The sequence below is a fragment of the Ursus americanus genome, chromosome 7, assembly GCF_024610735.1.
Source record: "Ursus americanus isolate L20-20 chromosome 7, mUrsAme1.1.p, whole genome shotgun sequence".
NCBI classification, from domain to species: Eukaryota; Metazoa; Chordata; class Mammalia; order Carnivora; family Ursidae; genus Ursus; species Ursus americanus.
Genome location: NC_142133.1, coordinates 65,144,934 through 65,172,069, shown reverse-complemented (window position 1 = coordinate 65,172,069; position 27,136 = coordinate 65,144,934). Strand labels below are relative to the sequence as shown.

The 27,136-nt window shown below is 46.5% G+C and overlaps 1 protein-coding gene across 1 annotated transcript; it reads right to left on the bottom strand.

The window, feature by feature from the left end:
* Window positions 1-845: 845 nt before the first annotated feature.
* Window positions 846-23,050, bottom strand: GTF3C2 (general transcription factor IIIC subunit 2). Its single transcript, XM_045809192.2, has 19 exons — window positions 22,788-23,050; window positions 14,334-14,604; window positions 13,832-14,153; window positions 12,945-13,230; window positions 10,605-10,699; window positions 10,113-10,190; window positions 9,893-9,991; window positions 8,588-8,815; window positions 8,267-8,378; window positions 7,961-8,069; window positions 6,860-6,885; window positions 6,550-6,679; window positions 4,134-4,278; window positions 3,867-4,028; window positions 3,583-3,670; window positions 3,045-3,173; window positions 2,435-2,587; window positions 2,181-2,288; window positions 846-1,892 (listed from the first exon to the last, which is right to left on the bottom strand). Exons 2-19 carry the CDS (start codon window positions 14,578-14,580, stop codon window positions 1,674-1,676), a joined length of 2,736 nt encoding a protein of 911 aa, XP_045665148.1. The 5' UTR covers window positions 14,581-14,604; window positions 22,788-23,050; the 3' UTR covers window positions 846-1,673.
* Window positions 23,051-27,136: the final 4,086 nt, after the last annotated feature.

Here is a 27,136-nt window from a genome sequence, read left to right as displayed (position 1 = left end):
GAGCAAGGGCTGAAAATATTCTCCTGATTTTGTTTTGGAGGTAGAGACCAAGGCTAAGAGTCAGCAGCAGGAGCAGGGCTGCTAGCACCAACCTACAGCCTCAACAGCATGGGTCCCCAGGTCCCATCTTTTCTGCCACTGAAAGTGGAATTCCATGATGCAATGTCAGGGGGCTGCCGTGGAGGAGCAAAGCTTCTCTGCAATGGAAGGCACTTCCCTATCAGTTAGCTCAAAAACGAAACTGGCATAACCTGAGGTTGATCACAATAGGGTGGTACAATACTTGCCTCCTTTGGGTTGTGATCCCTCTGCTGCTAATAGTCTGGTTGCCTCCAGGTTTTGTTTCCTCTTCTGTACGGGAAGGAAACTGAACTGCTTGATACCTTTCTTCTTGACATAGGATAAATTCCCTACACCCAAGAGGCAGAAAACTGTTCCCAGATATCTGGCCAACCAGTCTACAGTGCCAAAGGGTTTTGTTCCAGGTAGGCACTAAATTAATCTCCACTCCTCAGTTGGAGTGGAGAGATTTTTCTCCCTTTTCTGAGGTCATCTGACTACTTCCCCCAAACTTGATTGTACTCCCATACACTCCAAGACTATCGTTTGTCTATTTCTCATTGCTGGGGTCTGTCTTTGGTTAGGAGGCAGTATTGGAGTCCCTGTGAGTCTGCAACACCCCACAAGGGGACTCTTAACAAGAGGAGATATAACAATACATTACTGTACTTGGGTTTTAAACACCTCCTGTATAGAGATTTGAAATACAGTAGCTAGACATGTTTAATAAGTCAACAATGTGACAGTATCATGAAGGACCAAAAATCATGACGTGTAAAGAATGGTTAAAGTAACTGAAGATATTTAATCTAGAGAAGAAAAGACTTGGGAAACACATGATAGCTATTTTTAAATATACTTAAAAAGGCAATCACAGGGCAAAATGACTAGATTTCCTAATACCCATGGTGAAATTTATAGAAGTATACTCTTTGACTTGATATAAAGGAAGATTTTTAAAAACATGACTGCCTAGGAGTGTTCAAGTAGGGTCAGATGACCAGTGATCGGGAATATTTCGTAAGCAGGAGCAAGTAAGATCTGAGCCACTGTTCTACTGGTAGGGTGTCTGTGGTGTTCCTCGGTTAAAGAAGTACTATCTGCAGCTTCAGTCCAATAAATTACTGTCACCCTCCTGGGCCTGTGTGTTGGTTACTCTAAAGAGGAAGTTGAGAAGGCAGTAATACTGGATCCTGGAATATAGTCACACAGGAGCCTTCATGCGGATACCCTTTCCGGTTCTCCAAACACCCACTCACGTGTGGTCTCAAAAACACCCAGTACCTTTACTTAGCTTTACCCACTTCGCAATAAGCTCAATATGAGCAATTGACTTCCAAGCCTAGGCCAGGCCTGAGTGTTACTCAGGAGCCATAGTTTTAGGCTGAGGAGCCTGGAGAGTTTGTGGAGGGCTAGCCCCCCTGCCCGCAGGGGGCTGTGATGACAGAAGTCTGTGGAAGGAGAGGTATCTAAGGAGTCCTGGCAAGGCAGGTCTAAAGGTCCAGGTCTGGCAGCATCACTATCCATGAAGACCCCCGTTCCTATGGCTCTGTGCATGGGGGGGCCATTTGTTCCTGGCAGACTTCATTCCAAAGGTCCTGTGTGGACCACGACTAGGGACCGGGCAGAAGGCGATGGCTGGTGGGAGGGAAGCCAGGCCCTTTAATCGGGGAGGATGGCTGGAACATAGCACTGAAGTGGGCTCGACTTTCAAGCTGCATACGGTGGCCCAGTGGTGAGGTGAGTCCACGGACAAAATGGATCCGAACCAGCCCGGACTGTCCCCCAGACACCAGCCATCCATAGGAATCCAGGTTTGGGCTGAAGCGGACCTGTGAAGAGAATAGAAAACAAGAGATGTTCACAGCTGGTGCTTTAGTGTGAGTCCGAGCTGAAGAGGGGGAAATAAAGGGTGATAATCTGGAAGGACAGGACCGTCATGGGGTGAGAGAGGTAGGAAGGAGGTATGTCTGTCACACTCTAGGGGATGAGGTTCCCAGAGCTGTCTTCCTTCCTTCCCTCTGCTACCTTTTCATCCCCCATTTCACTGACCGTAGGGCCAGAGGCGGCAGGTAATGAGAGTGAAGAAGGGTGGAGAAGATGAGAGACAAGGTTTGTACCTTGTGAATAGCCTCTAGCTGCAGCCTGTCCAGGCAGAGCTGCGAATGCCCCTCTCCTTCCTGCATGCGCAGCATTGGCTCCCTGTGGAGCAGATCGTGGAAGGAACCCTGGGGAGGGGAGAAGAGGAGAGAGAGAGCCAGCAGCTTCTTAGTCTTGCACCTTTGCACTGCCACTCCTCATAATGCCCCACTGTACCAGAGCTAAGTGTTCTACTTTTTAAAACGCCACGCCCATTCTCCCGGCCTCCATTTACCAAATCCGTGTCTTGAAAGAGCAAGTAGTGATGGTTGACAGTTTCAGCGTAAGTTCGTGCTTTGGGAGGGTTGGGGGCCTCAGATGAAGCAGAAGAATGGTCTCGACCTTCAGGGCTGTCCTGATACGGCATCAGATCTGCTTTATATATAGGCTAGAAAGGAGACCATGAGATTAGATCCTATAATACTGGAGACAGAATAAAAGAGAAAACTGATGGGGCGCCTGGGCGGCTCAGTCAGTTAAGCGTCTGACTCTTGATCTCAGCTCAGGTCTTGATCTTAGGGTCGTGAGTTCAAGCCCTGCACTGGACACCACGCTGGGCGTGGAGCCTACTTAAAAAAATAAGAGAGAGAGAGAGAGAGAAAGAAAATTGGTTTTGGGGCAGAGAAGAGGTAAAGATGGAAGAAGGTAGTATGTTTAAACACAAGCACAGATGCACTAGGGTAGGGAATATTAGGTACAGCTCTGTGCTAAGACTTCCAGGGACAGTATCAGGTCTGGGAGACCTCATCCAAATTTGTACCCTACTACTTTATAGTTCTAATTTAGGAGGTCTTGGGGATTAGGACCCAACGGATGGTGCTACCATTAAATATTCATATACGTACGAATCTTCGCTCCACAGGTCGCTTGACATTTATCGGGTTCAGTGCCATATCAGGCAGTATAGCTGCAATGAGCTCCCCGGATATATCTCCCGCGGCTATTGTCCCAAGCCAGTCGGACCCTGAAAGACTCTAATAAGAAGAGACAGATTTCTTTCATTCATTCACTCACTCATATTGTTTCAGTTCTGTGAACTGGAAACAACCGCACAGTCTGAACTGGAAGACACACACACACAGAAACAAAAATGAGTTTATCGGGTGGGGGGATGGGGTAAGTGCAGGATGACATTAAGAGCACATGGTGTAATGAGCACTGGGTGTTATGTAAGACTGACGAATCACTGAACCCTACCTCTGAAACTAATACACTATATGTTAATTAATCGAATTTAAATTTTAAAAGAAGTTTATCATAACCTTTATCCCTGATGATACAGTTACCATACATCTATCTTCTTCTATGCAAAACTGCCTCTTCCTGACCACCGGTAGGTGAGTAAAGGAATCGTTTTTCTGTGCAACGAAGAGAGGGGCTCACCCAGACAGTGCCTTTGCGAGGAGCCGTGAAATAGGCCTTGAAACCAAGGTAACCAGCATCAATATAATGAATTCCACAGAGTCCATAACTGTAAGAGGAACACAAAATAAAACTTTCCTTTTTCCAAGATTGTATTCATTTCCCTTCCCCAATTCCTTCCAGAATTCAAATTACCTCAGTGAAACAACTTTCAACCCTCCTCTCCCCACAACAATCTGGCACACTTTGCACCCCAACCCTTAGGGCCTGTCCCTAGAGCTCCTCCTATCTGCGTCCTGCCGTACGAGGCATAGCAGTTGTCCTGAGCCACAGTGACACCATTGTAGGGGAGCAGCCAAGCCAGCTCTGTACTCAAGAAGCGCTTGATAGAGTTTATGGGTTCATAAGGTCGTCGAAGGTCCCAGAATTTGATTTTGCGGTCACTCCCCGCAGAGACGAGGAAATGACTGTGGAAAGAGGGGAGAAGAGGGAGAAGATCAAATCTGAGCGAGTCTGGGAGTACCAGCCTTCCCCGGCTTCATCTCCCAGCCCACAGCAATCCTGTCCTGTACCTGTTAGCTTTGCACCACTGAAGGGTACGCACAGCCTGGTCATGGGCCAGGAAACACTGGAAGGGATAGAGCTTCAAGGAGCCATCGGAGAGCCGTATCCGCTGCAGGGGTGAGTTAGTGGGAAGGTTCCAGAAAACCACCATGCCTGAGATAGGGATAGAATGTGTAGGTATTAAAGGCAAGTTCTCTCTTCTTTGCTCTAATGCCTTTCTCTGGGCTCCAAGGACCTTTGCCTTTTACCCTCAGATGTGACCCCCTTATGAAAGGATATAGAGATCATGATTAGCTCGCCAACATTCCCTCTGTGATATTTTAGCTCCAACTCTCATCAACAAAAAATAGCTTGGTCTGGGACTTGTGGTTGACAGACTGACTGAATATACCCAATAGCCTCTATTCCCTACTAAATAGAAGGGATTTTTTAAAAAGCATAAACCCTCTAGGACAAGGGTTGGCGAACTACAGCCCGTGGGCCAAATACAGCCTGCTGCCTGCTTTGGTAAATAAAATCTGACTAGAACAGTCACACCCATTGGTTTACCTAATGTAAGGCTGCCTTCATTTCTCAATGGCAGAGCTGAGTAGTTCCAACAATGGTCAAACAGCCCACAAGGCATAAAATATTCACTATCTGGACCTTTAGAGAAAGGTCTGCCAACTCTGCTCTAAGACAAAGAGGACAGGCAAGGAGCCAAAAGCAACAAGATGCACAGAAACAGAAAACAAATGAACAAATAGAAACTAACTCTGATGACCCAAAACCAGCTGCCCCCTGACCAGGCGGGCAGAGGAGGACGGAATCAAAAGCATAACTTTGATAAAAAAGAAGACAAATTAAAGAACAGTAAGAATTTTTTTAAAAGATTTTATTTATTTGAGAAAGAGAGAGAGAAAGAGCATGAGTGGGGGAGGGGGAGAGGGAGATGCAGGCAGCCCTACATAGGGCTCGATCCCAGGACCCTAGGACCATGACCCGAGCCAAAGGCAGATGCTTAACCGACTGAGCCACCCAGGTGTCCTAACAGTAAGAATTTAATAAACAATAGCTGGGGAAACTATTTGTAGCTAAGAATGCAGGAAATGTAGCACCTATGAGCTTATCTTGGAAAAGCTTATTGGCAGCAAACTCCAGCTGAGCTGCATGTCATGCAGCAACAAGGGCAGACTGAGAGGGACGGACCGGGGGACACGCGCGATCATTTCAATGCGGAATTATAACTCGGGGAATTAAGAGCAAAACAGCATCAAGAATGATGTACCCTGACGATGTAAGAATCGCCGCACCAAAAGAAAGACGCTTAAAAGACAGAGAGGGACAGGAAGAGAGGTGTGAAAGTGCTAATGTCCCGACCTCCTGGGGCGAGACCACTGATGAGGTCGAACCGTGAAACTGTCGCCTGTGGACTCCAACTACGGGAATGGCTCTTTATCTATGATCCTCTTCTGTCCCCTTTTAAACCTTAAGAGTATCTTGAAGGAACTAACGTCTCTGTGGTGAAGGAACATTTATGGGGAGCTTAGCCAGCTCTCAGTTTCAATTCAGTCTTTTACTTTAATAAAATTAAAGGATAATTAAATTTCCTACATTTTCATTTAAAATAGCTTATGTAGGGGCGCCTGGCTGGCTCAGTCCGTGGAGCATTGCGACTCTTGACCCTGGGGTTGAGTTCAAGGCCCACAGTGGGTATAATTACTTAAAAATAAAATCTTTAAAATAGCTTACATAGTATGATCCCATCGCTATAGAAGTCTCTCTCTTGCCATATGATCTTTTTATCTTTATGTATGCATAGAGAACTCAGGAAATGATGTTTATCTTTTTTTTAAGATTTTATTTATCTATTTGACAGAGACAGAGAGAAAGAGAGACAGCGAGAGTGAGAGCAAGCGGGGTGTGGCAGGCAGAGGGAGAGGGAGAAGCAGGCTCCCCGCTGAGCAGGGAGCCCAACACGGGGCTCAATTCCAGGACTCTGGGATCATGACCTGAGCTGAAGGCAGATGCTTAACCAACTGAGCCACCCAGGCACCCTTCTTCTTCTTCTTCTTCTTTTTTTTAAAGATTTCACTTATTTGAGAGAGCAAGCGAGAGCTGAGCTGGAGACGGGCAGAGGGAGAGGGAGCAGACTCCTCATTGAGTAGGGAGCCCGACGCAGGGCTTGATCCTAGGACCCCAAGATCATGACCTGAGCCAAAGGCAGATGCTTAACCTACTTAGTCACCCAGTCGCCCCTGATCATTTGTTCTTAATTATGTTTTTCTGAGTAGAAAAATTCTAGTGACTTTTATTTCTTTGTATTTTTTAATATTGCTTAAACGTAATGCCCACCACTGAACCAAAAAGGAAACCACCACCAAAAATACAAGCATATATGAAGTTTAAAGAGCAATAGCCCCTTATGCTGTTTTGGTTTTTTACCATTATAGTAGCCAGCAGCCAGGTGGTGGTGAGGCCGGGTGGGCATCCAGGCCAGGCTAAGGCACTGACCGCACTCAGAGGGGTCGGAAGCTTGCATAGACCCCACCTGAAGGGTTGCCACACACTGTACCTGCAGGGACAGAAGAGCCGGGACTAGGGTTAGGGATACTTACCATTTGCAACAAAGGCTCAAATTAGTGTTTAACCCCGTGGGGTGGAGGTGGGGGAGAGGCAGGAGACTCACTGTGGAATTAGAAAGGGAGGCTCGAGAAGATGGAGCCTTGGCTAAGGTAGCAGGTCCCTCACTCACCTTATAGATGGCAGGCTTCATCGCATCTGTGAAGGAAGAAGAGCGGTAACTGATGCTCTGGGAACAGAGGACTGATGTCCTGGCCTGCCTTGCTCTTAGATCAGCACCGCTGACCTGAGAATGACCTTCCCGGACAGCCATCTCTCCTCCAGCACACCGATGCCTCTACCTCTACCTGCCCCCATCTTCTTTCCCCCCCGTTGTACTTGAGTGTGTCCTTCGTTCTATCATAATGGCTAACTGCTCCACTCTGCTCTCTCTCGACCCTCTCTCACCTTTTTCAGAACTTTGCGCATTTGGTTATCTTTCTTTCTCCTGAATGACCCACTTCCTCTCTCTCCCTACTGGGTCATTCTCATAGTCAGATGTAAACATGCACTGTAGTCTTCTAACTAAATGGAACAAATACACAAACAAACCCCTCCTTTACCCCTTATTCCCCTCCAGCACCACCCTCATCTTCGCGTTCCCCTTCACAGCCAGTCTACTGGAAAGAACTGTCCACACATCTGTCTTCACTTCCTCACACCTATTCGCTCCTCAGCCAGACCACCAAATATGGGATTTCTTGGGGCTCAAACCTGGGTGCCCTCTTCTTTAAATACTCAGTACAGTTGAAAAACAAATTTGACAAACAGGAGATGCCTTTCGCTAACCCCTTCCTCTTCTGGCTCACCTTCAGCTCTCCGTTCTCTCCCTCTCTTCCCAGCAAAGAGACTGTGTTTATGTGTACATGGCAGTGAGAACAGGACAGGTCAAGTACGGGACTGGGGGAAGGAGAAGAGCGTGGCAGGACAGATCAGCCTTAGCAGCTCTTTACACACCCAGTTAGCTGAGGCAGCAGGAGGGGAGGGCCTGAGAGCACACAGCAGGGAAAGGGGGGAAAGGGGAGTGGGCTGAAAGATCCCGGTGAGAAGACTGCAGGAGAGAGCACCCCTTGCAGGCTGCTACAGAGAGAGGGGGAGGACAAAGGTGAGAAGTCAGAGTGGCTGCGGTGCTGAGTGAGGCTCTGTCCCAGAGGCCAGGCCAGGAGGACTTTCAGGAGAGCTGGACGGGGCCCACTACAGCAGCCCCATGCCCCCTGCCTCCTGTGCTCCTCACCTGGGGGCTGCTGAGCCAGCAGGGCCTCTGGATGGGGCAGACTGAACAGCAGCACCTTCCCGTCGGAGCAGGCAAGAGCCAAGAGGCCCAACCTGGGCAGGAGAGGAGCCTAGAGGGGGAGACCAGATCTGTGCTGAGGCTTGCTGCTTTCAGGGCCTCTTAGAAAACTTCTGAGGTTTTGGTCCCTGGAAATGACATGGATTTGCTGGAGAACTCCATCCTCCGCTCTGTCAACTCTGGGAATTCATAGGGCCTCTCTGTTCTTTCTGTGAGTCCTAGGGCATCCCACAACCAACAGGGAGGTACCTTCCGTGGGGTGCCTGGAAGTTCCCATGCTCCACTGGGGCAGAACTTGAGGTCCCAGATGCAGCCGTGGTCGCAAGCAATCCCATAGACAAAGTGAGCCCTGTTGCCAGGACTGAGGAGAGAAAGCATATGGGGAGAATGGGCAGGGAGAACGGCCTAGGGTCGCCAGAGCCCATCTCAACCCATTCCAGGCCCCCTGCTCCCTGGCCCAGCCCCAATCCAGGCCTCCCAGCTCTCCTCCCCAGCTCCCCGCCAGCTCCCCTGCCCAGGTTCTCTCCTCCTCAACCACCCTCCCACGGCAGCGTCCCAGCCCCACCTCACCAGCTTTCTTGCTGCAAGGTCCCAAGGCCCCAGACTTGGAGCAGCCCAGGACCTGAATGAAGCTGGCTCAGTGGGTGTGTCTCATTCATGTCAGGGCTGGAGAAAAGGGCCACATACTGCGAAGCTGCCGCCCCCTCTGGCACTGGACACCAGTCCAGAGCCCAGAGGGGTCCCCCCGTGAAGAAGGACACATCCCAGCGCTCTGGGTGTGCTGTGATCGAGCTAAATCTAGAGAAAAGTCAAAGATGGGATGAAGAAAGGAATTAACAAAAGGTAATAAGGCTTTCAGAGGTGAATGGATAAAGTAACATCCAAACAATGGAATATTATTTGGCACTAAAAAGAAATGAGCTATCAAACCATGAAAAGGCATATCACTAAATGAAAGCAGCCCACCTGAAAAGCCTACACACTGTATAATCCCAACTATGGGACATTTTGGATAAGGCAAAACTATAAAGACAATCAAAAGATCCATGATAGCGATGGGTTAGAGGGGCGGGCAGGATGAGTGGTTAGTGCACAGAGGACTTTTAGGGCAGCGAAACTACTCGGTATGATACCATAATGATGGAGACAGGTCCTTATACATTTGTCCAAATCTACAGAACGTACAACACCAAGAGTGAACCCTAATGTAACATATGGACTTCGAGTGATGATGTGTCAGTGTAGGTCCATCAACTGTAACGCATCTGCCCTCTGGTGGGGGATGTTGACAGTGGGCGAGCTGTGCATGTGGAAGGGGGGCAGGGGGTATACGGGGGATCTCTGCACCTTCCTCTCAGTTCTGCTGTGAACCTAAAACTGCTCCAAAAAAAATTAAGTCTTTAAAAAAAAGTAAAGGTAATGCGGACAGAATGGGAGCTCCAGCTGGCGCCGGTATGAACTGGCTTAAGCAGGGGCCAGAAGAGCAAGACGAGTCTACAGGTGAAAACAGTCCTTAGCCACCGCCTGTACCGTCCTCCTTTCCTTCCAAAGCATGTCTAGCTCCAGTTCACCTTCAAAGATGATAGGCTATGCACTGTGGTCTACTACAGTGTTCTCTCCAGGGCCAGCCTGTCGGGTCTATCTGAGTAGATGTGACCTGGTAAACTGGCCTGCCATCTCCCTTGCTTCCCTTAGTCTGCCCAGCAGCAATGAGCACTGCAAAATTAGAGCGGGCTGGCCGGATCCAGCAAGACTCCTACCTTGGGACCCCTGGAACAGCATCAGGGGAAGAACAGGGCCAATCTGCCATCCCTCTCAATACTCATTTTTCCTATTTCTATCTCCTAGAATCAGAAACAGATATGCAATCTTCACCTGTTTATTCGGTAGAGTGTGCCGTCCTCAGGAAGTCCTTCACGTTGGACAGAGAACAGTGGAGACTTCTCCTCCTGGGGCAGGTAGGGAGCTGCTTCACTGGGGGCGGGGGAGGGAATAGAGTGAATTTGGAAGTTTCACCCATCCCAGGATTCCCTGTCACCCTCCTATCTCCAGGGGTGTCACCCCCTCCCAGCTTCAGAATGTCTCTTTCACTTACAGTTCAGATAACAAGTGCCACTTCCAGGCCAACGGAATCCATTCTGCAAACTCCCAGTATGAATGCTTCTTTTCTCGGCTGGAGGAACACAAGAAGCATTAATGAAGGAGAAGAGAAATTCTAGAGCAGTGCTGTCTGGTAAACCTTTACAATGATGGAAGTGATCTATCATCTACGCTGTCTGACAGATACACTAGCCACTAGCTGCAAGTAGCTACTGGGCACTTGAAATGTGGCTAGTGTAACTGAGAAAGCAGACTTTTCATTTTAATTAATTTTACATTACATTTAAATGGCCACACAGCTAGTGGCTACTGTGCTGGACGGCACAGCTCTGGAGCTCTTGCCTTTGCAGCAGTGCCTTTTAGTTATGGATGTCTTCAGCGTCCTGCCCTGTGAGTGCCTTCCCTCTTTCCCACGGCCCTACTTCTCGATGGTCCTTTGCATGCCGCCACCACCCACTCATCCCCAGCCCCCTTCCTCAAGTCTCACAGGTCCTTGGTGAGATGGAGGCACTTCCAAACAGGAGCCATGATGTGATTTGGTAAGCCATTGGGAGCCATCCCCCGGCAGTGTGGCTTCTGCTTCTGAGGAGCAAATGAAAAAAAGGGAGAGAATTTTACAGATTAGAGAAGTCTCCAGACGGCATCTTTCCCAGCTTTTACTTTTCTTGGCACTGCTTCCTCTCTAGCCTGATTTAACAGCATCTTAAAAGACTGATGTTTCCGCCATCACAATGACTTCTTCACCTTCTGCTCCCACTCCTCCATCAAAACTGAAAACCTGTGATGTATTTTCTGTTCACCTTCCTCGGCGTCTCCATGGCATTTGGTTCAGAGGACTCACATTTGCTTCCTGAAACTCCGTCCCCATGGGACAGCGTCTCCTTACTCTTCCTGCCTCTCTGATATTTCCCCACAGGCGCTCCCTCCTCTGACAGGTTTGGGTGATAACAGTATTTCCCAAAGTTCCTCTGTCTTTTCATCGACCCTCTATACATGTAGTCCGGGTCCTCTCATCCCATGTCCACGGCTTTGACTACCATCGTTGACATCTTAGTAAATGTAAACTTTACCCAGTTTCAGCTTTTCTACAAATTCTAGACCTTTACAGTGTGGTGCCAACCCATATTATAGAGCCTAAGGCAAAAGGAAAATCAGTAATACAGTTCCTGTCGTTGTTTAAAACTCTGATATTTTGTTCATCATAAATTTGTTGCATTATTTTTAAGATTTTATTTACCTTAAAATATAAATATACTATAAAAATAAAGTGTGCAAGACAGCAGAGTGGAGGGAGGAGCAGAGGGAAAGGGAGAAGCAGGCTCCTCACTGAGCAGGGAGCCCGACATAGGGCTCGATCCCAAAATCCTGGGATCATGACCTGAGCCGAAGGCAGATGCTTCACTGACTGAGCCACCCAGGTGCCTTGCATTACTTTTATTTGTTAAAATGTTGCATCAAGATATTTATCTTGATTACTGAGGAGTTTGGTGCTCCCTTAAATGTTGTGCTTAAGACAAGGAAGTCTGGTCCCATGCATGTGACTGGCAACCAGACATCTCCAGTAGGATGGCTCCTGGCACACGGGCCCCTCCAACTCAGCAGGTCGGAAAATGAGCCCATCGCCTCCCCTGCTCACCCACCCCTCCCCTGCTCCCACCGTTCCTGTCCTGAAGTCCGACACTTAAGAGCACCATCTCAGCTAGAAACTCCTACTCCTTCCTTTCCAGCAACTGCTAAGTGCTGTTAATTCTCTTAAATGTCTCTTGCACCTGCCCCCCCTTTCACTTGCTTCACAGCCTGACCCAGGCCCTCCCTATCACTACCTGGATCAATGCAGCTGTCTCCTCACTGTCCACGGCAGACTGACCTATAGTCCTAACTGATCATGTTATTTTTCTACTTAAAAATCTCTGTTGCACAGACTTTCTGGGATGATGAAAACGTTCTGGAAATGGGTAGCAGCGATGGCTGCACAACACTAGAATGTGCTAATGCCACTCAGTTGTACTTTTTTGGGGTGGGGGATGGAGGAGCAGAGGGAGAGGGGAGGGAGAATCTCAAGCAGGCTCCCACGCCCAGCATGGAGCCTGACAGGGCGCTCAATCTCACAACCTTGACTGAGATCACGACCTGAGGCAAAATCAAGAGTTGGACGCTTAACTGACTGAGCCACCCAGGCACCCCCAAAATAATTTACATTTTTAAATGGCAAATTTTATGTTATGTATATTTTACCACAATTCAATAAACATACAAACACCTGTGTTGGCTCCTACCAGTCTTTGTCCTTCCATCCTCTCGAGTTCAATCCCCCCACTGCTTCCCCCCTCCCCCAGCCCCCCGGCCTTTTGCTGATCCTACAGGGCACCTTTGGGAACCTGCTGACAGCGCTCAACAGCTCTGCCTGCTTGCTGTCCTGTCGGGGGAATTCCTGGGAAAACCAATCTCTCTGGCAAACTCCTATTCACCTTTCAAGACCTAGCCCAACCATCGCTTCTCTGTGAAGCCCCAGCAGTTCACTGCCCTCCTCAACACGCCAAAAGCATTTGGTTCCCTCCCGCCCTTATCACACTGTGGACTCTGTGAGGCCGGCGGCTCTCCTAGTCACGTGTTTCCTAGTGCAGAGCAGATGCTTGATATCTGAGTGAGTACCCTCATGCGCTCACACCCCCAGCCCCCGCCTGCTCAACTGTTTTTGGACGGTGTCCCTTTCTTCGATGACTTATTTTGGCCATCAGTTACTAGGCCAAAGCTTTCCACTGGGGCGCCCTGCAGACCTCGCTAACAATCCCAGCTCCACATTCACTTTCTTGTGCATTCAGGTTACCCCTGCGGCAGACCCTCGTGGGGTGCTTTGAGGCACCACAGGCTCGGGGTCAGATGAGCTCTCGCTTGGGGCCTCGCTTTCATCTCCATCTTCCGCCTCAACCTGGAGCACAAAGTCTTCATCCCGTGCAGTGTCATCCTCTTCTTCTCCACCTTGACAGGCTGCCTGCTGCCGGCTTTTCTTCGGTTTGGCGGGGCTGCTGACCTTGGGGCTCTCGGGACAGGACACCGGAGCAGGCAGGGCCGTCGAGAGCTCTTCAGCCAGTTCCTGAAGGTACAGAAGTGCCCTGCGGGACAGGGCAGAGTCACGGCCACCCTCACACACACTTCACAGACAGCCCGCTTTTCCAGACACTCGGCCGATTCTCATCTCACTGGATCCGCCCAGTGACCCTGGGAAGCAGCTATTAATTTCCCTTCCCCCTTTGATAAAGAACCAGAAATCTAGGGAAGTTAAGGGACTTGGCCAAGAGAGGACTCAGATCACGTATGTGGAATCTGAACCCAGGTCTGCCAACTCCAAGTCCAAGGCACTTCCACTCTACCGCAGTCAGAGATCAGTAAGAGCCCAGAGAAGAATGGAAGGGCACACAGAGACCGATATATACTGGGTGGGAAAATTGCAACAAAGACCTGGAGGAAACTGAAAAATGTGACAGGATACAAGGCACAAAAAGCAACCTCCTAGACAAACTCAGCAACAGATTTAAAAAAAAAAAAAAAAAAAGCTGCTGTCGTAAGAGCTAGAAGATGGATCAAGCCCCCAGAACCCAGAAGCTACCCCTGCTTACCTGACACCTTGTCACAGCCTCTCAGCTCTCCAACGTCTGCCCCCGCCAACCCTTCACCCCGATCCCCCTCCACCAAACTGCACCCCACAGTCCTTACACTTGGGCAGCCCTTCGGCGGGGTCGTTCCCCAGGAGGGGTCTCAAAGTCCTCAGGGGGCCTCTTTGGAGGTGGAGACTCCGGCTGATCCAGGTCTTTGGACAACTTCAGCAGTAGCAGCTCTGCCTTGGACCTTCGACCTCGTTTCTTAGGCATGGGGGTGGATAGAGGGTTGGACTGATCTAAGAGACCGGGAACCAGAGGGGCTGATGGAGGATTAGGTTGCTGGGGCTTTCGGGGGCCTTTCCGTGTGCTACCACCTCTCTTCCGGCCAGGCTTTGAGGCCCTAGGCTTTGAGACCTTTGACATCTCTGAAGAAAGATCTGTAGAGAAGAATATGGGTCTGTGAGACGGGACCTCTTTGGAGGTCAAACCTCTTTGGAATAGATTATACCATACCTGGCTTGATAAGATCCTGTGAGCTCACCCTGCTCTCTTTCATCTTAAGCTAAGCACAGGGAGATTAAAAAAAAAAAAAAAAAAGGAAAGGACAAGGTACATACCTTGCTGTTCAAGTCTGGAGAGGCTTTCTTGTTCTGCAGGGAGCCTCCTCTCATCAAGAGAATCCTCAAATCCAGGCAAAGGTGTAGGTAAAGACATCTCTATGGAAGCCTCAGCACTAGTTGTTTCTGAAGAGGCCTTGACATCAAGCTGATTTAGCACCTCTTGTCCAGGAGAGTCTACCACAGTCATGTTCCCCACGGGGCCGGCCTCCCCCAGGGCAACACAGCCGACCCCGCAGGTATCCATCAGCACCCCCTAAAATGGCTGCCCCTGCACAGAGACATACACATGAGTAGAAGGCAAAAGCTATTTGCATTGGCTCAGAGTTTTCTCTTTTCCTGTCTTTTCTCCTCCCATCCCACCCACTGCCCACCCCCCAGCCAGAAACCCAAGCTCCCTGATCACGCATTCATTTAATAATAATTACTAAGCATTTTCTATGTCAGGCACTGTTCTAGGAACTGGTAATATGACAATAAGCAAAACAGACAAGGTCCCTGCCCTCATGGAACTTAGGCAGTAGCAGAGCTAGCAATAAACAGGTAATAAGAAAGCTACCATTTATTTATTAAATGCTTAATATGTGCCAAGCATTATATTCTTCAGCCAGTTTAAAGCTCTTAAGTTTTCCCATAAGGATAATGCAGTGAATGAACAATTATTCAACTTCTTTCCCTAAAACCCAGTGAAATGAATCACCCCCTTCCTCTCAAAAAATAAAAAGACAGAAAGTGAAAAAATCTTCCCAAACTTCCTAAACCTTCAGGAATAGGCTACAAAGAACAGCCGCCAGATACATAAAATTTAGACCAAATTGAAGGAGGATGCCTAGAGCTAACATTCATCTTTGTGAATACTAGTCAAAGAAGAGATTTATTTAATAATAAGTAAGAGTTCTCTAGTGCCCTGCCACTAATCTTTTACCTGAATAGGGGAGGTAGATGGCTATGAGATAAAGGGACATCCTACTACATTAAGAGACCTTTCCCACATGGAGAATGAACTAAAAAACTGTCATGAATCTTTTTTTTTTTTTTTTTTTTTGAGAAAAAGAGAGAGAATGGACTCACACATGCCCAAGAGCAGGGGAGGGGCAGAAGGAGAGGGAGAGTCAAGCAGACTCCCACTGAGCGCAGAGCCCAGAGCCCAGAGCACAGCCCGATGCAGGGCCCGATCCCATGACCCTGAGATCATGACCTGAGCCAAAACCATGAGTCAGTTGCTTAATCGAATGAGCCACCCAAGCGCCCCTCTTCAATTTTTTTCCAAACCCAGAATATCAATTGGGGAACCATGGGCAAAAGTAAACTGACAGACATAAACAAAACACTGACCACCAAACCAAAAAGCTGAGCAACTCAGAACTCTGCAAGGGCTCAGTTTTTGGCCAAAATAACCAGCCTATCTATGACAAAGAAGGAGAAATAGCTCACATCCCAGGAGGGAATCTCCCATAGGTCTGCATATGCCTTAAGGATGTTTAATAGAACCCAAGGCAGTATACTATATTGCTTCCAAAATGCCTAGCAGGCCACAGGAACCAGAAGGAATTGTTTTAAGGGCTACAGAGTAAGAGACTGGAAATAAACACAAAGAAAAGGAAAAAACCTACAAGATGACATAAGATAAAGCTGTATAACAATAAGCAAAGATCAATTCACCCACTAAAAAAAAAAAAAAAAAAAAAAAAGAATAAAGATTTGGATTGATTTAAAAGCCAAACTATATGCTTTGAAAGAGATGTCTAAAAACAAAGGAACCCAAAGAGCTAGAAGTCAAAAGATATAAAAATATATAGGGCAAATGTAGGCACAAAGAAAACAGGAGTTTTGTTGGTAATAGCAAAGTTGAATTCAGGAGAGAAAGTATTAAATGGGACAAAAAGGGAATACTTTATAATAAATACAAAACAAAGCACAATCTTCAGGAAATGCAAGAACTTTTTTTTTTTTTTTTAAGATTTTATTTATTTATTGGACAGAGAGAGACACAGTGAGAGGGAGAACACCAGCAGGGGGAGTGGGAGAGGGAGAAGCAGGCTTCCCTCTGAGCAGGGAGCCCAATGTGGGGCTCCATCCCAGGATTCTGGAATCATGACCTGAGCCGAAGGCAGACACTTACTGAAGGCAGGCAGACACTTAACAGCTGAGCCACCCAGGCACCCCACAAGAACTACTTCTTTTAACCACTGACAGATCAAGTAGATAAGGACAGAGAAGGCATGAATAAAATGATTATTTAACCTCTCTATTGGTCAAGGTTCAGCTGCATAGAACAGAATCCTCTCCAGCCAGTTCAGCTAAAAGGGATTTATTACAGGGTATTTACAGGGTTCACATCAGTGGCTCCTAAAGTGTGGTGGTGGCAGCATCAGCATCACTTGGAAATTTGTTAAAATGCAAATTTCCAGTCCCATCCCAGACCTCCTGCATCAGAAACTCTGGGATGGGGCCAGCACTTTGTGTCTCCATAAAGCCCTTCAGATTATTTGGATGCACATGCAAGCTTGAGAACCACCTGCATGCAGGATCATTGGGAGGGGTGGGGGCAGGGGACAAGTGCTTGTCAAAATGGGAAGTTGTCTGGCAGCTGCTGGTTCAAGAACCACAGGACCTCTCCTACACCACAATGAGGCACCTGTGACCAAGAAGCCCCTGCCACAGCTGATGCCCATGAACTGCCTCTGCACTAATCAGAAAGTGACCTGACTCAACAGGGAAGACCCTCCTTCGGCTCCCAGGTCCAGAATCATACCCCTGCCACACTCTGAACCAGCAAAATGTATGTCCTCCCGGCCTGCCTCTCTCCTCTCTCTAAACTCGGGTCCAAATTTTAATTCTTCAAGAGCACATTTGATTGGCAAGACCTAAATCATATTCAGAATCTTGGATAGAAAAAAATTCCAGGAACTGAAATTTCTAGCTTTCTAGGCTCTCAAGTGGAGGTTTTTCCTTCTCTCACATCCCACTGACCCCACGGTAGAAAATGGGATCAGTGTCTTGTCAGTTCCTCTCTGATGCCACTTGTAGACCAACAGTCCTCCCTGTCTTGTAAAAACTGTTCCTTTGAAGCTCATAACATTCAGCTAAACCATTGCTACTTACTTGCTGTAATACACTGAACCTTGTCATCTCACAAAACCTTTTAACCTCCAAAATCACAAAGACATCCCACTCTCTGATCACAACCTCCCATCATTATAGCTAGATTGCTCAACTACTATCACTGTATCTATTCTTCAACCGTATCAAGTCCCCATCATTGATCTCTCCAATTCCTCCCTGTGCTGGCCACATCCTATCTAGCTTAGATTCCTTTATTTTAATCAGACTTTTGCTGATAGTATAAAGGTCGTTTCTTGTCTTTTTCTTCCACAGGACTGGCAAATTTAAACCCTGGATGAACCAACCATCCTTTTTCTCTACGTGCACATCTAAGCTGCCAGGGTGCTAGCAATCACACTTTCTCTCTACTCAGCCCCCCCATTCCCTCTCCCCCAAGACCTGATCCCCTGGTTCTCAGCAGGTGATTTTGCCTCTGATTTCCAAAACAAAACCCAAAGCCATTATGTGGGACATATTTCAATGTCTGGTCAAGTAGCCTAACATTCCCTGAATCTGTATCCCTCATCTACCCATCTACCCAACTTCCACTCGTGTTCTAGCTCTATTCCCCCACCTCCTAAGGACACTGGAATGGTTGAGCCTTTTCCTTTACGCTGGCTGTTTTCCCAACTGCATTTAAGTGTCTCTAATTTTCATCTTCACACACATATAACAATCCTTCAACCCATATTCCTCCTCCCTCTCACAAACTTTTTTTTTTTTAAAGATTTTATTTATTTATTTGACAGAGAGAGAGAGACAGCCAGTGAGAGGGAACACAAGCAGGGGGAGTGGGAGAGGAAGAAGCAGGCTCCCAGCAGAGCAGGGAGCCCGATGCGGGGCTCGATCCCAGGACCCTGGGACCAGGCCTTGAGCCAAAGGCAGACACTTAGCAACTGAGCCACCCAGGTGCCCCTCACAGTCAAACTTTGAAGTTGTCTGCCCTTGATGTTTTAATTACCCTGCTTCATTCTGACTAGGATATTGCCCTCCAACTCATCACTGAAGCTAAAGTCATCATTAACTGCTGTGTCAACTAATGCAATGGACACTTCTCAGTCTCGTTTAACTTGATCTCTCAGCAGCACTGATGCTACTGACCACACCTTTCTTGAAACATTCTCTTTTCTTGAGAAGCAATTCAAGCACAATAAAGTTTCAGATTTTTACAAATTTTCCTCAATCTTTTACAGCTGCCTCACTCACACCTATCTGGCAGCCTCTTTTGTTTCTTTACAAATGTACCTCTTTTTTCTTTCTAAAGCATTCAACTTAGTTTACTTTTTTTTTTTTAAGATTTTATTTATTTGACAGAGATAGAGACAGCCAGCGAGAGAGGGAACACAAGCAGGGGGAGTGGGAGAGGAAGAAGCAGGCTCCCAGTGGAGGAGCCTGACGTGGGGCCCGATCCCATAATGCCGGGATCACGCCCTGAGCCGAAGGCAGACGCTTAACGACTGCGCCACCCAGGCGCCTCTCTTTTCTTATTTAGAATCATTTTTATGAAACTTTTAGTTGACACAAAATATTGGTAAATACGTGCAGAATGTAAAGAATAACAATAAAGCACCTATTTATCTGCCACATTTCAACTTAGTTTTAATAGCAACAATAACTTTTATATGCAAATTTCTTTAAAATTTAAACATATCTCACAATTATATAAATATAACGACAAATTAACTGACATAAAAAATGTTGAGAACCATCACAATGACTCTTGACAAGCATTCAACTCAATCAGTGGGAATAGAATGACCAGGCCTGGGGCACCTGGGTGGCTCAGCTGGCTAAGCATCTGCCTTCCATTCAGGTCTTGATCCCATGGTCCTAGGATCAAGCCCCATGTTGGGCTCCCTGCTATCTGCTTCTCCCTCTCCCTCTGCCCCTACACTCCCCCTTGTGCTTGCTCTCTCTTTCTCTCTCAAATAAGTAGAATGACCAGGCCTATAGGAGAAAAGCTGATAGGCTTCAAGCATTCAGTGTGCCATGAGCATCTGTACTTTACAGAGGAAACGGGGGATGTCAGTTAACACAGGGAGCTAGTTATCTAGGTACCAGTTAAGAGAACTTCTATGTATGTCTTGAAGATTTTCCACATCAGTACACACATGCATATATCTCATTCTTCTTAGTTACTATCCAGTGTTCCATAGAATTATAGTTGTACCCATTTTAGCATGCCCTTGCCAGTCTTTAATTTTTGCCAATCTGATGCATGAAGGAATTCTGCCCTATTGTATTTATTTGTGTTGTCCTGATAATGATAATGATTGAGGTTAGCAACTTCTTTTTATCTGCTGGACATCTATATATAGATGCATTATTTTTATTTTTATTTATTTATTTATTTTTTATTTTATTTATTTATTTAACAGAGATAGAGACAGCCAGCGAGAGAGGGAACACAGCAGGGGGAGTGGGAGAGGAAGAAGCAGGCTCATAGTGGAGGAGCCTGATGTGGGGCTCGATCCCATAATGCCAGGATCACGCCCTGAGCCGAAGGCAGACGCTTAACCGCTGTGCCACCCAGGCGCCCCAAGATGCATTTTTTTTAAAGATTGGTTTATTTGAAAGAGAAAGAGAGCACGTGTAAGCAAGCACACAATCGTGAGGGGGAGAGGGAGAGAGAATCTCAAGCAGACTCCTCGATCAGTGCGGAGCCCCACATGGCACTCAAGCTCACAGCACTGAGATGGAGCCCCACACAGGGCTCGATCTCACAACACTGAGATCAGGACCTGAGCTGAAACCAAACATCAGTCACTTAACTGACTGTGCCACCCAGGCACCCGGAACATCTATCTATATATATATTTTTAAAAGATTTTATTTGTCAGAGAGAGAGAGAGAGCTCAAGCGGCAGAGGGAGAAGCAGGCTCCCCGCTGAGCAAGGAGCCCATGTGGGACTAGATCCCAGGACTCTGGGATCATAACCTGAGTTGAAGGCAAACGTTTAACCGACTGAGCCACCAGAGACCCCCATTTTTAAAAATATTTTATTTATTTATTTATTTATTTATTTATTTATTTATTTATTTATTTATCAGAGGGGGGGGGACATCTATATTTTTTAATGAATTGCCTGTACATATAATTTGCCCATACCTCTACAGAACAAATCAATCTTTTATTGATCTGTGGAGTTATTTATGTTGCAAATACTTTCTACTTTTTAAAAAAGATTTATTTATTATTTTAGAGGGGCAGAAAAAGGGGTGGGGAGAGAAAGAATCTCAAGCTGATTCTTCACTGAGCTTGGAGCCATACCTGGGGCTCCATCCCATACCCTGAGAGCATCACCTAAGCTGAAATCAAGAGTCAGATGCTTAACTGACTGAGCCAGCCAGGTGCCCCACTATTTCTACTTTTTAAAAAAGTCTGTTTATAATATTTCTTCTAAACTGAAGTTCTATTTTCTGAGTTAAATTTCTCAATCTTTTCCTTTATGAGTTGTTTTGTGTCTTAAAAAGGCCATTTCCTACCCTGGTAATATAAACATATCCTATTTTATTTTCTTCTAATGCTTTTTCTAGTTTGAATCTTAAATGTAGCTTTTTAAAAAAGATTTTATTCATTTGAGAGACAGCAAGCAAGCACAGGCAGGGGGAGCAGCAGGCTCCCTGTTGAGCAGGGAGCCCGACGTGGGACTCGATCCCAGGATCCCGGGATCATAACTTGAACCCAAGACAGACGCTTAACTGACTCAGCCACTCAGGTGCCCTTAAATGTAGCTCTTTAGTCCATGTAGAATTCTCTTATTAGGGAAATGGGTATTTACTTCAGATCTATCTCCCTTGAAAGTTTCATTAGGATCTTGCCTGACTCACTACTGAATCCAGAACCTGGTACATGGTAAGTGCAATAATTAAACTTTGTTGATTTAATGACTAACTTGTCAAGCTGCAAAAAAATCCCTTTAAGGATTGGCTCCTGTAGAAGGCAGCAGCAGGGTATGGTGGTTAATTTCCATTTATGATTTCACAATAAATTTTCTAGACACAAGCAAAGGAAGGGATGTTTAATAAATTTGTGCTAGAGTTTATAGAAGTTTACATTTGCACCTCAACTTGTTTGGAATACTGCTTCAAGGCTGCCAGGATTTTCCCAGCCAAGGAAAATAATTAGTTAACACAGTTCCTCAAGTATGGAATTACTGTAAACACACTAGTCTAATACACTGTTCCCAAAGTGTTCCTATGGTGCAGCTGGTGGTATGCAAGATGATTTTAGTCACACAAAAATGAACTTTATTTAACTATATTTATTTTAACTTGTATGAAAAACTCCGGCCCGCGGGGGCGCCTGGGTGGCTCAGTCGGTTAAGCCTCGTACTCTTGATTTCTGCTCAGGTCCTGATCTCAGGGTCGTGAGACCTAGCTCTGGAATCCAGCTCCCCGCTGGGCTTGCAGCCAGCTTAAGATTCCTTGCTCTCTCTGCCCCTCCCCCCCCCCGCCCGCGCGCTCTCTCTCAAAAACAAAAACAAAAAAACTCTAGCCCAAGAAACCCATGGTTTCATCTGTCTTGCTTAGACTGACACGAAAGCACTTAAACCTGAAAAACAAACCAATTTAAAGAAAACTATTAAGAAAATAATAGTACATTAGATAAGGGATGCCAAAAAGTAACCAAAGAACAGGAATGGCTGAAGTTTGTTTAACAATATGCCGCTAGGCCGAAGAGGCTTCGCCATACACACTACACCTCTCTAACCAAGTGAGTTACCGGGTGGGGCTGAAGTCGCCTCCTCCGCCTTCCCCAGCAGACAACCTACTTGCCGCGGGATAAAAGCACCAGAAGGGAAACATAACTGGCCCTTGGCTGCGCCAATGGGGTTGGAGCGCGCCGGGCACAACCCCGGGGTTAGAAGAGCCTAGTGAAGGCAGAGGCTGAGACATAGCTGAAATGAGGAGACTAACCCGCGACCACTCGAGGAGTGATCGCCTGCCCTTCCTCAGTCATGGGTGTGGGGGCAGCTTCCACCACTAGCCTGCGCTGGGAGCGAGCCTTGAGTTTTCTGAGGCTCAGAACTACTGTAGGTTTGCTGAGTCCGCGGGATGCAATGTAAGCATTGCCGCGGCCGGGACACAGGATGTCGTGTTACCGCACCGCGTCGGGGAAGAAGGCAAGAGCCGTGATTAGCAGGGATGAGGGATGTCCGGTTGTACTACGGGGAAGGAGGTGGGGAGTGTGATATTTTCTGTAGCAGCGCGGGGGCTGGAGGTCGCGATGCTATGCAGAGAGGGAACAGCCGAGTCGGGAGTTGGTTCCCAATACCTTAGTGCTATGGGAAATGGAGGAGGAGGAGTAATCGTGGGGCCCCCGCACACCCCGCTGCGGTACACTTACCCTCACCAAGTCCTTCCGGAAGTCCAAGTTCGAAGATGGCGCCGCCTGTCTGGTCGCGGTTTTATGACGAAATCTGGTAGCTACTCTTTATTGATCCCCTCCCCCCACCCCACGCCCGGCCGCCAATGCACAAGGTAAACACGTGAGCTTGGTGGGGACTTTGTGCCCGAGGACGTTTTCTCAGACTATGTATTCCATAATGCAGTGCGGCGAGAGCCCCGCGCCCTTTCGGAGCCGGCGGGGCTCCAGGGCTTTAGCCGCGCCAGGGACGCTGCGTGGCCTTCTGGGAATTGCAGTGTCAAGAAAGGAAGATTGACGCCTGCGCGGTGACGGTCGTCGCGCCCCGCGGGTTCCCACGGGGCCTGTAAGCGATCCTCGAGTGTACGGCGCGCCCAAGCCTCGCCGCCGCTCCCGAGCCCTGGAGCCTGCCTAACCGTGAAGACTACCGGCCGTGTGGCGGGCAGGGCCAGGCTGGAGTGGGAGTAAGCACTCCGGCGGTCTGAGCTGAGGAAACGGACTGAGAGACTGAGGAAGCCTTGCCGCCGGCTGCCAGAGGATGGCTCGGGCCTCCGCCACGGGCAGCCACTCATGAGCCCAGAGATGGGCGCTACAAAAACACAAAGGGGGTTGGGAAAAGGACACGGAAGAGAAACCAGTAGAAAAGCCTGGCGTGGGGACACTACACTGTAATGAGCCTTAGGCTTGGCCCCGGCCTTGGTGGGCATAGGCCTTGCTTCCCTCCCTGGGAGATGGGATGCGGGTGGACAAAGAAAGAACGTAACAAATTTCTGCCCTTTCCTGAGACATTTAAAGCCATATAAACTTTACAGGTCTCCGCATTTTAACTGGGAGAGTTCAGGGTATATAAATAGGGACAGGAAAGGGTGGAGTAAACCAGTCTTTGCCCAAAGAATTTCACCTATTAAATTCCCTTGTTTACACAAAACATTTGAGAAAAACGCGGGAGGAGCTAGCTAAGACTTAAAAGCGGGAGTAAAGGGACTCTGTCCCCAACTCTCTCAGAGGCCTGAAGTCAAAAGTAAGGCTGTGCTGTAGCTTAGGACCAACTTTGTGAGAACGCAGAATTGGGTGCAGCTCACGCTGCAGTTGCTCTAACAGTACTATCTTAAATGCTTGTGTGATGGACAGCTCTCAGCTTCAACACTTGTGTAGGGAGGACATGTCTTCCCACTCCTGTTGCCTCAGATTAGGCTATCTTTGACTTAACTGCAAAAATTTTTTATATTAATTGCACTCATTTTTGGAATAAGATATTCACATGGCTCAAAATTCAAAGGATATATATAGGGTGTAAAGTGAAGACTCCCTTCCACCTGTCTCCACATCCACACAATCAGTTCCTTGTTACAAATCCAAGATATTTTATATATTTATACACATAAGCAAATGCATATATATCTTTCCCCTTTAGATCATTCCATTTCGGTACATAAAAACCTTCCTCATTCTTTATTATGACTGCTTAGTAATAATATAAATGTAGGATATAGTTGACCCTTGAACACAAGGGTTAGAGATGCCGACCCCTGTGCAGTGGAAAATCTGCATGTTAACTTTTTGTCCCCAAAAACTTAGTACTAAGTAGCCTGCTGTTGACTGGAAGTGTATAAACTGTCAACATATAATTTGTATGTCAATATGTATTATATACTATATTCTTACAATAAAGTAAGCTAGAGAAAGGAAAATGCTAAGAAAATCATGAGAAAATACATTTACAGTACTATATTGTAACAAAAAAAATCCATATATAAATGGACCCACACAGTTAAAACCCATGTTGTTCAAGGGTCAACTGTAATTTGAATTAGTCCCTTGTTTTTAATGGATATTTAGGTGGTTTCCAGTCTTTTGCAATTATAAACAATGCTGCTATAAATAACCTTGTTACTTGAAACATGTGCAACTATATGAGTAGGTAGCATAAATTCCTAGAGGCAGAATTGCTGGACCAAGTTTTGGTGCATTTGTAATTTTGATTGACAGGCAATCTTTCAACTGCTCTGTTTCCCTGCCTCTAATCTCTACCAGTTAGCTTTCTAAAACATAGAGCTGACCCTGTGGATCCTCTGCTTAATTTTAATAATTGAGTAATATGCTCAATACATAAAAAAACCCATGAGTTGATAATCCTTTAAAAAAAAAAAGAAAAAGCCTACTAATCCATAACTACTCATTGTATGCCACTGGAAGTAAGTAGTGATCAATTCCTGGAAACTAGCACATAAAAGGAAAGATACATTTATCCTGTCTTTCTGGTATGAACTCTAATTCAGAATATACAATGAGAAGGAATTCTTTTTAGATTGCCAGGTAGTAAATATGGAGAGAATCACAGAATTAGGGGGAAAAATCATTTTGCATTCCCTAATGAAATAATTCAGGCAATAACCACCAGTGGTTATGAAACCACTAAATGAAAACTTGTTGAGAAACTTTAAAATTTCAAACTTTAAAACTGGAGGCATTCATCACTGAACATGGGACAACCAGCTATTATTTGCCTCCTGATGTGAGGCGATATGAAACGCTGCACTACTTACTAAGCATTCTTGCCCAAAAAGTTGAATGGAAACAGAGGGGTTAGAGGAATGAGTTAAATGACACCACATGGAAGCCATAGTCAAATCCAGAGTGGGGAACATTTTATAAGATCGCCTGACTTCCAGAACAAGTCAGTGTCCTGAGAAAAGAAGGGAGGTTGAGGAGACTGCTTCTGATAAACTGAAGACCTACCAACCAAATGTAATGCACAGATTTGTCTGGGTCCTGATTCAAACATACCAACTGCAAGAAAGCCAGTTTTTGAGATAATCAAGGAAATTGGATTATGGGTTGGACAATACTAAGAATTTAATAGGTGTAACAACACAGTAAACTTCTGTATTTTTTGGAGACACATACTGAGGTTTGTAGAAGTGAAATGATACAATACCTGGGATTTGATCTAAAGTAACTTCAGCAAGGAAAAAAAAGGAAATAAAAAGGAAGCAAACGTGGCCAATCTTGATAATTATTCTATCTGGGATGGGGATTCTTAGCATAGTTCACTCTACTTCTGTTTGAAAGTTTTCTTTAAGATTTTATTTATTTGGGGCGCCTGGGTGGCACAGCGGTTAAGCGTCTGCCTTCGGCCCAGGGCGTGATCCCGGCGTTATGGGATCGAGCCTCACATCAGGCTCCTCCTCTATGAGCCTGCTTCTTCCTCTCCCACTCCCCCTGCTTGTGTTCCCTCTCTCGCTGTCTGTCTCTCTGTCAAATAAATAAATAAAATCTTTTTTTTTTTTTTTAAGATTTTACTTATTTATTAGAGAGAGAGACAGCGAGAGAGGGAAGACAAGCAGGGAGAGTGGGAGAGGGAGAAGCAGGCTTCCTGCCGAGCGGGAAGCCCCATGCAGGGCTCGATCCCAGGACACAGGGATCATGACCTGAGCAGAAAGCAGACACTTAACAACTGAGCCACCCAAGCGCCCCATGAAATTTTTCAATAAAACACACACACACATATACACACAGAACAGATGAGTCCCCCATTTTTTTAGGCTAACCACATGGTTAAGACTCACGATCTGGCTCCAGCCCAACCTACTTTTGCCTCTTTATCACTCACTCTCCACATAAGTCTCGGGTCTAGCCTCACCACACCATTCGACACTTTGGACTGGCCATTCTGTTTTCGCACTTAAGCTGTTCCCACTGTTGATCTATCTTCCAATTCTTTTCCAAATGGGAAACTCCCTAGCCTCCCAGGCCACATGCTGCCTATGAAGTCTTCTCCGACCTTATTAGGTTTCCCGGCATCATCTGTGGTTGCCTCCTAGAACTCTGTTCATACAACTAGTGGAACTGCTCTCATACTGCAGATACTGTCTACTTCCACTATGATGAGTGTTCCTCAATGGCAGATGGCATAAAAGTCAGGGGCACAGTCTCTCAATCCAGAATGCCTGAGATCACAAGCTGCTTTTATTACTGTACTACCCTGGACAAGTAACTCAGCTCTCTGTGCCTTAGCTGTGTTGCTTTGGCAAGTGACTTAACCTCAGTGTCTGTTTTCTTATTTGTAAAATTTCCTTTTATAAAGCTATCTTAACCTTCCTAAACAGATCAGAAAGGAATTATAGCAGTTTTGGACACACAATAAGTACTCAACACTAAAAATATTACTTATTAATATGGAATAATTTAATGTATCAATATAAATATTTAGGTTAACGATCCTAAAATATTTAAGAGATCTGATTTGTCCCTATATTCCTCCTCATATCTAGCTCAGTGTTTGCAACCTACATGATGGCGATACTGAAAGAGATACAAAGGCAGCAGAG